This window comes from Thunnus maccoyii, chromosome 19, assembly GCF_910596095.1.
Source record: "Thunnus maccoyii chromosome 19, fThuMac1.1, whole genome shotgun sequence".
NCBI lineage: Eukaryota > Metazoa > Chordata > Actinopteri > Scombriformes > Scombridae > Thunnus > Thunnus maccoyii.
In genome coordinates, this window is record NC_056551.1 from 24,827,143 (window position 1) to 24,839,714 (window position 12,572).

A 12,572-nucleotide genomic window follows, 5' to 3' on the forward strand; every position below is an offset into this window, starting at 1 on the left:
CAAATAGTTCAAAGAATCCTTGCAAGTGTTTTTTAACGACCTTGTGGGTTTTTCAATCATTGTCGGTTAATTATCTTTTAGAGAAACTGACCTGAATGTATGTTGATACATGAGAGGAACAAACTGGTGCAGTTAAGGTGCATCAGACCAGAAAACACTTCTAACGTATGTGATGTTCTTGAGTTTTGTTTGATTTGATTTATTGAACAGGACAGTGTGTAGTATTAAGTGTAAATGATGCACTGCACCAGAGTTAGCTTGAAGCTAATTTGCATCTGTAGTCCATTACAATCAAAACATACAACAGCACAACAACAAACAGTACAAAAAACAAACTAAAAAACCCCACAAAGAACACACCATACAAAATACAAAGCTACACACAACAGCACATCACATACACCCACAAAATCAATTAAAAATTAATAATGTATCACAGCTTTTTCCGAAGAAACAAACCAATAAGGGGGAATAATTATTTGGAAATTCAGTAAAATCCAGAGCGTTTTTTTCCTCTCGTCTTGTAACTCATCCATCCTCATCCGTCATGTGTGTTCAGGTGAAGAGCGTGAACCTGTCGGAGGGCGAGCAGCTGTCTATCAGGGGCGTAGACGCACGAGGTTCTCTGGTGGTCCTGGCCAACCAGACCCTGCTGGTTGAAGGTCAAGTGATCCGCAGTCCCACCAACACTCTGTCCGTCTACTACTGCTCTACGCTGGAGGGAAACATGGGCATCTTCCAGCTGCACTATCAGAGTGAGTCCACGCGCACAGACACCAGCGAGCGTACACGAACATGTCAGATATGAATATGTATACGTATAAACATGCTGTACACAGGAATCCTTCAGTAGGTCCGAAGGGGGCTGTTTGTACACTCTATACATGCTAATTGCATAATCAAAAAATCTTCTCATCTAATCACTTAGCATGGTGATTGAATCTGTCGTGTGAATTAGCTGATTAGAGCTTTGATTAATTGGCTCTCATCTCATTAGGAGGCTGAGAATATGGGAGTTTGTATAGAGTGTGTGTGTGTTGTGTGTGTTGTGTTGTGTGTGTGTGTTTGGCTGTCCCAGCCCATAATGGATATGACAAGAACTGGAAAGGATGAAGCATCAGAGTGTTAAGACCCACCTGTGCCATTAATCACAGCCATCTAATCCTTTTACATCACCAGTTAGGAGAATAAAATACAAGTAATAATGAGATTAAAATGTCTTACGGCCAAGATGAGGCGTAAAAATACAGCGTTAAGAGAATAAAAAGCAACACAGATAACATAAATAAGCTTGAAATATTGTCATTATTAAGATTGTTCAATTAAAGTATAACTATGGATATTTGATTTCTCAAACGATCATTCCAATAGATAAGAAATAATTTCCAAATCCTTCAAAAACGACTGAAATTCAATAATAATTTAGCAGTCACAGTGAAGTAAATGTAATAACAGGCCAGATGATGGTATCAGAATAACAAAATCACATAATAGTTATAAATAATACAAATAACTTGCATGTTCTTGGCTGCAAACAGAAAGTTTGAAGGTCATTTGCTTCCACTCTTGAATACATATTCAAAGAAATAACCTTTTTTTTTAAAACCTCAACCTCATTAAAACCATTTTAATAATGAATAAGAAACAGTGTTTTAATACGACTGAACACATACATCATTCTGCACAGTGAAACTCAAACTGAACCGACAGAACAAGAAGAAGAAAAACACATTTTTGAGTCGAGTCCAGATTTAAACTTTTCATTTTTTTGTGTTGTTTTTCATGTCATTAAATGCTGTCATGCCTTTTAAATTATTCTCATGTATTTTGCAAACATTCACTGAAGCAGTAATGATAGTATAGAGTCATATTTACTGTAGAAGTAACAGCTGTAATATCATAACAGTAGTTGTTATTATAACAGAAGCAGTAATTACAGAAAAAAATAGTAATAACAGCAGTAATAGCAACACAAACAGCATGTTATTGGTTATGTATTTGACTCTTACTTGCTGGAAACCACTTAGAGAGTCAATTTTTTTTTCTTTTTCTTAATTTCTCACTCAGATTAACATCTAATTGACATTTATATATTTATTACATGAATATAAAGAAATGAAACAAGCAGCTTCAGCAGCTGTTTAAATGCTCGTTTCGTCCCTCCTGCATCTCGTCCGCTGGTTTTTGTCAGTTTGTCACGAGCTTTGAGGAGACGACGTGTTTCATCGATAGAAAATGACTTTTTCCTTTTTCTTTTTCCCATCATGATTTCAATGTGCACGCTGCAGCGGCTTCAGGTAACCAGCCGGAAACAGACGAGTTACTACGAGGCAATAATGGTGCCGCAGCCGCTGAGTACATATCATGCGTGTATCATGGGAGTAAAGTAAAAAGAAATAGAATTATTGTACTTTTAAACATTTTTTCCATATGTTATCATGTATGAAAAGACCCAAAATGAAAACTGTAAGCAAACTACTTGATTACTATAAGAAAATTATTTAAACAGCATTTGTATAGGAATGAGTCTGTCTCAGGCTTTTTGATCCATATAAGCAGTTGATCACTGTTAACGTCCTAAATAATAATAATAATAATAATAATAATCATATAATATAATATAGAATCATTTCGCAGTCACAGTGAAATAAATGTAATAACTGGCCAGATGATGGTATCAGAATAACAAAATCATATAATAATTATAAATAATACAAATAACTTGCATGTACTTGGCTGCAAACAGAAAGTTTGAAGGTCATTCGCTTCCACTCTTGAATACATATTCAAAGAAATAACCTTTTTTTTAAAAACCTCAACCTCATTAAAACCATTTTAATAATGAATAAGAAGCAGTGTTTTAATACGACTGAACACATACATCATTCTGCACAGTGAAGCTCAAACTGAACCGACGGAACAAGAAGAAGAAAAACACATTTTTGAGTCGAGTCCAGATTGTGTTATTTTTCATGTCTTTAAATGCTGTAATGCCTTTTAAATTATTCTCATGTATTTTGCAAACTTTCACTGTAGCAGTAATGATAGTAGTATTAATACAGTAGTATTTATTGTAGAAGTAGCAGCTGAAGTATCTTTGCAGTACTTGTTATTATAGCAGAAGCTGTAGTTACAGAAAAAATACTAATAACAGCAGTAATAGCAACACAAACAACGTGTTATCGGTTCTGTATTTGACTCTTATTCCTCCCTGCGTCCTCCTCTGTGTGTAGTCTTCAGGCTGAGCTGTTCCCTGCCCAAGAGGCCTCACTTTGGGGAGGTGTCGGTGCTGGACCTGCTGCCTGGAGGCACCGCCCGCTTTCACTGCCACATGGGCTACCACCTTCAGGGGGAGCCGCTGCTCACCTGCATCAACGCCTCCCTGCCGGTGTGGAGCGGCAAGGAGCCCAGCTGCAGGGGTCAGTGTTTATCGTTGATGGTGTCTTCTTTGGGTTTTGGGTCTTTGTGACACCAGAAAATCTCGACCAGAATTGTGATGTGAATGAATGAGTTGATTTGATTTGATGGAAATGTCGTTTATTTGGCAAAATAATCTCACCACAAGGTCCTCTCAGTTTTTATTCTGGAGCTTTTGATCGTATCACATGATCATTCTCAGCAGATGTCCCAACTATCATGGAAATGTTCAAATTAGTGCTGCAATTAAATTAATATGATGTATCATTTGGTCTATCAAATGTTAAAAACTGCTTATCGCAGCTTTCCTAAACGAAGTAACGCATCAGCATTTATGCTTAAAAGTGACTTTAACAGTTAATCAATTATGAAAATAGTTGCAGAAGCATCTTTCAGAGATTGACTAATCATTTAATTGATAATCATTCCAGCCCTAGTTCATATTCTCTATTCCCCTGAACACTTGAAGGACTTCTTGTTCATGTTGTTAAAGGAACCTCAACATGTTGTTTTGTTAGTTTTTATTCCCAAAATACAGTGAAAGTGAAAAATAAGAATAATTTGTCAACTTTGTACAACTTTCATGACATATTACAATAATAAAAAGGACTTTACATAATAACATTTGATTGAATAAAAGTTGACTAAGTTGACTTCTTCTCTGCAGCTCTTTGTGGCGGCACAGTGAAGAACGCTACAGTGGGAAGAGTGCTGTCACCTTCTCCACACCACGGGCCCAACGCCACCCAGGACCGCTCCTGTTCCTGGTCCCTGGAGGCACCCAAGGACCAGAGGCTGCACCTCCACCTGGAGAGACTGGCCCTGGGACCCACTGACAGGTCAGAGTGCACTTCTTTGAGTGTTTAAGACAGCGGTGAACGGTTTTCACTTTCTTATTTTTACTTTGATTTTGTTGGGTTTTCATACGGAGGCACCCTACCCATGCTGAACCACAGCTGGGGGTCGTCCACTAATTGGAAGATTGGCGGTTTGATCCCTGGTTCCTCCAGTCTGCATATCGAAGTGTCCTTGGGCAAGATACTGAACTGAACATTGCTCCCGGAGGCTGTGCCAGTGGTGTGTTAGTATGTGTGTGAATGAGCATTAGAAACTCCTCCTGATGAGCAGGTTGGCGCCTCGCATGGCGGCATCTGCCATCAGTATGTGAATGTGTGTGTGAATGTTGGCTTGTTATTAAAGCTCTTTGAGTGGTTGGAAGACTAGGAAGGCACTATATAAATGTAGCATATTTACCATTTCCATTCATATGTGGAAACAACAACATGTGACAGTCGCACAAAATGAATAAAACATAGAACAAATAGTTGTTAAGACAGTACTCCTCTCCAGTTATTCCATATTTAAACTGTTAAGATACTTGTTGGGCTTCTCACCTCATATTAATTATCCAATTCTTGTAAAAATATATACTCAAAAGCTGCTATTATCAATATTTTTATATTTACGAGAGATCAAATACTAAGTGTAATGTGTAAGTCGTTGCTCCTTGTGCTCCTCTGTGTTTTAGCATCTTTCAGCTAATTGTTTTGGTTTTATGGTCTGCAACTTTAAAATATTCCTCCAGTGTTTTAGCTCTGCTCTTGTATATTGTCGGACTGGACAGTTTTTTTAAAAGAAGGATAAAAATCAATGCAGCAGAACCAGAGATGTTGTCTTTTTTCCCCACACATTCTTCTGCCTTATCAAAATCTGGCACCTACATTACCCACAATGCAATTGTCCGTAACTGCTGGATGTGGAAATAAGCAACTGTTTGCTAACAAGTTCAACACATCAACTTAAAAGCTGATGATATGTCAGTGTTGTGTTTATAGCTACTTTCTGTTGCTCTCAAACTGCAAAAAATTAGTTAATGCAGATTTAAGACTCAGGAAATATGTCATTTTTTTCACTGAATACATTTCTTGAACAAGCTTCTTCATTGTCAGATCAGCTTTACACCAACTTCTTATTATAGATGTTTTTTTCTTGCTATAAGCGACATGTTCTTCCTTGTTCTCTATTGGTACATCACGTCGTTTGGAGTGACATATCTCAGAAAGGCTTTAGTTCAGTGCAACTCCAGAAAACTTGTCTTTTCTTTCCAGGTTGCCACAGAGCCTCCAACAGCTGTCAACTGTCAACAACTGTCTGCTTTTGATCTGGGATTTTTATGAAGAACTCTCTTGAAGGTTTTCACTTTCACACACTCAGTCTTTCCAATCCCTGCAGGCTGGTGTTGTGGAGCGGCCTGGACGCCGGCTCTGTGGTGCTGTTTGACTCCGGTCGGGGTGGACAGATACCCTTCGAGGGAGTGATCAGCGAGGGTCCGGCCGTAAGGATCCAGTTCATCACCGATCAGCCCAACCACAACACGGGATTCAACATCCGCTACGAAGGTACAAATCCACCGTAGATATAATTGCACACAAAAATAAAACATGTCGTTCTAGAATTACCGTATAATCATGTAAACAAGCTCCTCCATTCCTGAGAAGATTGCAGGGCTCTGTGTTTCTGTTTACTTTGTGCACTGCCAAGTCGATATTGGCTGAATTGCGAGGAAGTGCGCCGGTTGTCCAATGTAATCTGAGCTTTCAGAGTTTTTGGCAACGTCAGATTGTGGAGGGATGGACAGATCTCTTCCAAAACATTTGTCCTCATCAGTAAAGAGAAGAAGAACCATCATTGCAAGTGGAAAGAAGATTTATGGTCAATGTCTGATTACATTTTTTTCAAAGAAAATGCTATGAATCATTTTGGCATTACAGACTATGGATGAAGACGCATTTTGTAATAAATTGTTAAAGGACAGCTTTGCAATTTTTCAATGTGTGTCTTAAAACAACAGTCAGGTGTCTATATGAACAGTGAAAGAGGTTTTTCATACCGGCTATTAAAAGATCCTCCTTCAAATGTGCTTTCAGTGTAAGTGATGGAGGCCAAAATCCACATTTTGTGTAAAAATGCATTTAAAAGTAGATGTGAAGCTTATATGAGGCTTCATCAGTCTGAGTTAGTCATATCAAGTGGATATCTGACACATTTACAGTCTTTTTAGCATCAAATTTCCCCTTTGTGTTTCCCTGTTGAGCTATGGTGGAAGTATAGTAACAAAAAGAGGAACTTTGGCACTAAAAAGACTGTAACGTTGAAAGATTTCTACTTGATTTGACTCATTTGGACGCTGAAGCTTCATATTAGCTTCAGATAAACTTTTAAATACATTTTTGCACAGAGGGAGGACTGTGGATTTTGTCCCCCATCACTTACAGCAAGAAAAACCTATTTTAATGTACATTTAGGCTCCTGACCTCAGGTCTTTAAGTTAGACCTGAAAAACTGTGAACTCGTCCTTTAAGTGTACTGCTCTTTCTGTCTGTCCTCTCTCATTTTCCTCTACAGCATTTGAACGCGGCCACTGCTACGAGCCGTACCTCCAGAACGGAAACTTCACAACCTCTGATCCGTTGTACGGCGTCGGAGCTGTGGTTCAGTTCACCTGTGACCCGGGTCACTCTCTAGAACAAGGCCCGCCTGTTATTGAGTGCATCAGTGCGAGGGATCCGTACTGGAATGACACAGAGCCGCTATGCAAAGGTAAAACTGAGGACAGGAAGCAGAGATAACGGGCCTCACGCAAGAGCGTTTTCATATTTTTATCTTAAACCTCTTACTTTTGTCTGTGAGGTTTGCTTGAAGTGTTCCTCCGAGTCGGATTCAGCAAACTCTCTTACCTTAAACTTGTCGTAAATTGCTCGTTTGAACTTGATGAATAAGATGAGATAAGATATACGTTATTGTCCCCAAAGGGAAATTGTTCACTGCATCACAAAGCATTTATCTCCAGACGGACTTAGCAGCATCCTTACAAATCATTTATACATAAAATACGTATAAAAATCTAGAGGTCAGACATACAAACAGAGAAACCGCACACACAACAAGACCAAAAAATAATATGCACTAATATTGCTCGTTGTACCAGGATATTCACCTTCAATATACCATCTGCATATTACATAAGTCTCCCTGTTCTGCTCCATTTGGAAGCAAGTTTCATTCACAGAAATGTTCCCCAAGAAGAACTTCACAACGCAGCAGTGTCATGAGAGGTATTAGGCATAAAAATGAAAAAATACTGCTAAAGCTGTCAACGCTGTAATTGCTGAACGGTATCATGACAGAAATAAAAAAAAAGAAATGGTTTGGCATGAAGTCTTACTGAAGCCAGGCGTACACTGAACGGATAAAGCCCAATTTAATGTCTCTAAGTCCATAAACTTTTATAATTCTTATCTCAAACAGGTGTTTATCTGCCTGTGGGGAAATACATGACTATTTTTTCTTGAGAGGAAATTCTAAACATGAGAGAATTGTTGAATATTTTCATAAATCGCTTGTATGAGCCTCTTAAGAAGTAATATGTTGGATCTTGCATGAAGCCCAATGCCACTTTCTGATGTATGTTTGATGCTTTGAGAGCTGCAATGTCATTAAAGGAATAGTTCAACAATTTGGGAAGATTGCTACCAACGCTAAATATGAAGCTACAGCTAGCATAAAGACTAGAAACAACAGCTAGCCTAGCTCTGTCCAGATATAACAAAATCCACCTACCAGCACCTCTAAAGCTCACTAATTAAAGTTTTATATCTTGTTTGTTTAATCCAAAGATGCTAAGCTAACAGGACAGCGCTAACAGTCTTCTCATCTTTAACTCTCGGCAAGAAAAATGTCAAACTATTCCAGCTTTTACTGTCTCTTTTTCCTCATTCTTCAACCCGTCCTCCCTCTGTCTCTCTGCAGCACAGTGTGGAGGAGACCTGACTGGTCCAGGAGGAGTGATTCTGTCTCCAAACTGGCCAGAGTGGTACGGAGAGGGGGAGGACTGCAGCTGGAGGATACACGTCGGGGAGGACAAACGTGTGCTGCTCGACGTACAACTGTGAGAAAAACACCAACACACACAGACTCATTTTCTTCAAAGCTTCGATCCAAACTTTGGTCCAACAAAGAACCAGATGTTATCAGTATGCAGGGAGGCTCAGTGAGGGGCCCAGCACCTCGGCTGCCTGTTGATATTTCTGTATTCCTGCTCATACTGAACCATTAATTCAAAACTAGACAACATTAGAGAGCATGCTGACAAGACTACCGCTGCGGTTTTTACGAGGCTGTTGATATTTTTGCCCTCATCTTGATTCTGTGCTTTTACTGGCCTGTGCCAGAGCAAAACCAGCGACTTTTACTGTGTCTCTGTGATGCTGCTGGACTGAATCTTTGATCTTGTGCATGTGAAGACTCCAGATTCATGTCTCAGAAAAAAAAACTGTATTTGCAGAAGTTTTTTCATTTGATTATAGCATCTTTTAAATTAATTCTGATGGCATACGTTTGTTTGTAGATAAATGAGAGAATCCCATTTAAGATCGATGCAGTCTGGGTGTTTCTTATCATATAACATTAAGCCATTAATCAGTTTATCAGTCAAAGCAAACAGCTCATCAGCATATAAGTACAGATAACGAAATTACCACCAAACCACCAGTAAAGTCAAAATCAAAGAAAAAAAACATTCCCATCACATACACACATGCTCGAATCAGTACATTTGAAGCTATAAAAATAAGCAACAAACGAATGCAATCAACCATGAAGCACATTTGATCTAATGCAGCTAACATTATGAACATCACTCACTTTACATAGTGTCAATAACATTAACAAAAGGTCAGCTTGTTAATGGACAGGGTGTAAGTAATAAGTAAGTAAAGCTTTATTTATATAGCACTTTTTAAAACACACAGTTACAAAGCACTTCACAAATACATACACATGCAAAATTAAAACAAATAGATGAACAAAATAGTGTAATTTACAATATAGAATATAAAATGGCACAGAGAGAAACCGACCAAACTGAAATGAACCAAGACATGGGAACAGGAAAGGAGGTCTATAGATATAAATGGGTTTTTAGGTGCCGTTTAAAACAGATGTAATAGATTGTGGAAAATGAGATGTAGAGATGTAGCGAGGAGCGAAGTCATGGAGTGCTTTACATGTAATCAGCAGGATCTTGTAGTTGATTCTGAATTATACAGGAAGCCAACGGAGGGAAGCCAGAACAGGGGTAATAAGGGACGTACGGCTGGTTCTGGTTAGAAGTCTGGCTGCTTCATTTTGGACTAACTGTGAATGTTTTAGAGCAGACTGACTGAAGCAGGAGTTGAGAGAGTTATGGTACTCTAACAGGGAGAAAATGAATTTGTGGATTAATTGTTTGAGATCAGAAGGGGATAATATAGGTCTTATTTTTGCAATATTTCTTAACTTTTACTGGTGTGTTACTCATTAATTGTCTTTGCACTGCTTTATATTACTGTAAGAAACCGTTGAGTGGTCAAAACCTTTAGGGGATTGTCAGATGATCAGATGCATCCATTTTTCTATTTAACCCTGTCGATTGCAGAGAAACTCGTCCATGCCTTTATCTCCTCAAGACTGGACTACCGCAATGTGCTCTTCACAGGGATCCCTGGCAGCAGCATCCAGAAGCTCCGGTGCATTCAGAACAGCGCTGCCAGGATCCTGATGAGAGCGTGAAAACACAAACTATATAGCACCAATTCTGTTTTCATTGCACTGGCTCCCCTTCTCCCTCAGAATTACATACAAATCCATCAACAGACATGTACCTCCCTACCTACAGGAACTGATCATACCAAAAACCTCCACTCACAGCCTCAGATCTGCCAGCAGCTTGTTCCTGCAGGCCCCCAGTACTAAGCTCCACACCATGGGGGCCTAGTACTAAGCTGTGCACCATGGGGATGGAGCCTTCTGCTCTGCTGCACCACACTTGTGGAACAGCCTTCCCAACCATCTGAGGGCTGCACAGACCCTAGACTCTTTTCAAAAAGGCTTAAAAACTCTAATTCAGGGAGGCTTTTTCATTTTAACTCTAAATATTATATGTTTTTAATGCTGTAGCACTTTGAGATTCACTGCGAATGAAAAGTGCAGCACAAATTAAATGCATTATTACTACTATTATTAACTAAACTCCCTGCCAGCACGAATCTAATTACTTGAAACCTAATTATAGGCTTTGGGGAAAAATCACATATTATATTTACAGATATTTCAATTTCCAAAACCTTGAAAACAGACGCCTCTGTGGTGTGGTGAAACAAACGTCTCTAGGGCAATTAAAACATGGCTGTGTTTACAGAATGTTAAACACTTGGCCTGTAGATGAATGTAGCATTTAGCCTTTGAGGTCATCTTGTCTCCCACGCAATTGGCTGTTGACATGACTGCACTCTGAGTCATCATAACTTGTCCTGAACTGATACTGCTGGCTTTACTCCTCTCTCTGTCTGTTTCTTATCCCTGTCTGTTTTCTGAGCAACTGTTGTGATTTTTTCCGGTCAGGATTTCGACCACACCACAGTACCGAGACTGCTCTTGTAAAGGTCTTGAATGACATCCACATAAACACAGACAGTGGCAACATTTCAGTCTTGGTATTATTAAATCTATTAGATTAGAACAGACTGGAAATCTGGGTAGGACTACACATTTGGGAGTACAAAAATAGCATGTGGAGTTCCCCAAGGCTCTATTCTGGGGCATCTTCTGTCGATTTAGAACATACCAAATTTTCATTTACATTTTCATTTTGTCATTTTGCTGACTTTTTTTTCAAAGTGACTTACAAGACAATCATGCATTAGAGAACAGTGACTCAAGAGAGCCATGTCACAAATTTTCAAGTAGGCTAGCTAACTAGGTAGCTAAGTTTTTTGTTTTGTTTTGTTTTGTTTTAAAGTAAGAAACAACTGGAAGTAAACAAGTGTATAAGAAATATCATAAATCAGATTAAGGGGTAGGACTTTCTGGCTCAGTACCCAGGACTACTTTGTGTTGATTGGTAACTACACATCTGAGCTTACAAAAATTACATGGAGTTCCCCAAGGCTCCATTCTGGGGCGTCTTCTGTTCAACATCTGCATGCTCCCGCTAGCACATATTATCAAAATAAACAAAATATCTTACCATAATTATGCAGATGACAGACAAACTGGAAATCTGGGTAGGACTTTCTGGCTCAGTGCTAAACTGGTTTGAATCCTATTTAAAGGACTGGGAGTACTTTGTGTCGATTGCTAATTACGCATGTGAGCGGACAAAAATGGAATGTGGAATTCCCCAAGGCTCTATTCTGGGGCCTCTTCTTTTCAATATCTATGTGTTACCACTAACTCAAAGTATGGAAAAAAAAGTATCTTACCATAATTATGCAGATGACACACAGATTTATATAAAGATATTACGAGATGACTGTGGTCCCATACAAGCACTGAGTAAGTGCATCAAACAAATGAGGGATTGGATGTGCCAAACTTTTATCTAATTAAACAAAAATTAAACTGAAATAATTGTTTTTGCAGCCAAAGAATGATTAAAAGTCAGTGCTCAGCTTCAATCGCTAACATTAAAAAAACCATAAACCGATAACCTTCTCTAACCAGAATTTCGAAAAACGTGTCCATAAGTTTATCTTCAGTCGACTCGACTACTGTAATGACATATTTACAGGTCTCTCTGAAAACTCAATCAGACAGCTGCAGCTGATTCTGTCCTCACTAAGAGAGTGGATCACATCAGTCCAGTTCTCAGACTTTACACTGGCTTCCTGTCTGTCAAAGAACTGACTTTAAAATACTACCATTGGTTTACAAAGCAATGAATGGCTTCCTGATCTGCTGTTACGTTATGAAGTGTCCAGACCTCTTTAGATCATCTTGGACAGGAGAAGCAACATTCAGTTTTTATACACCACATATCCAAAGAAACTCCCAGAAAAGTTGAGGTCTGCTGCAACTCTCAGTTCTTTTAATTCACTGAAGACTTTTCTCCTTGCTTCTGCCTTTTACTAAAATGTCTGCACTGTATTTTTTATTCTCCAGTTTAATTGTTTTATTTCAGCTTATTTTTTGTCCCTTAACTCTCTTCCTATTTTATTTATCTTTTTATACTGTGTTGTGTTTCTTTAATATCTTTTCTTAATGCCTTTTATGTTTTGTAAAGCACTTCAAATTGCCTTGTTGTTGAAAGGCACTATACAAATAAACTTGCCTTGTCT

The 12,572-nt window shown here is 38.7% G+C and overlaps 1 protein-coding gene across 5 annotated transcripts in view; it reads left to right on the forward strand.

Annotated features, from left to right (window-relative positions):
* The window catches only part of LOC121886184 (seizure 6-like protein), a 31,614-nt gene that overhangs the window by 4,256 nt on the left and 14,786 nt on the right, over positions 1-12,572 (forward strand). For 4 of the 5 annotated variants that reach the window (XR_006092683.1, XM_042396118.1, XM_042396119.1 and 1 more), the window contains exons 3-8: positions 560-755; positions 3,234-3,419; positions 4,085-4,256; positions 5,650-5,816; positions 6,823-7,017; positions 8,227-8,365. Coding sequence is in view for 4 of the 5 variants with exons in the window: in XM_042396118.1 (XP_042252052.1) it covers positions 560-755; positions 3,234-3,419; positions 4,085-4,256; positions 5,650-5,816; positions 6,823-7,017; positions 8,227-8,365 (1,055 nt within the window). In the remaining variant the exon portion in view is untranslated. Of the gene's footprint in view, positions 1-524; positions 756-3,233; positions 3,420-4,084; positions 4,257-5,649; positions 5,817-6,822; positions 7,018-8,226; positions 8,366-12,572 lie in introns of those variants that run through there. The other variant, XM_042396121.1, reaches the window with a different exon arrangement.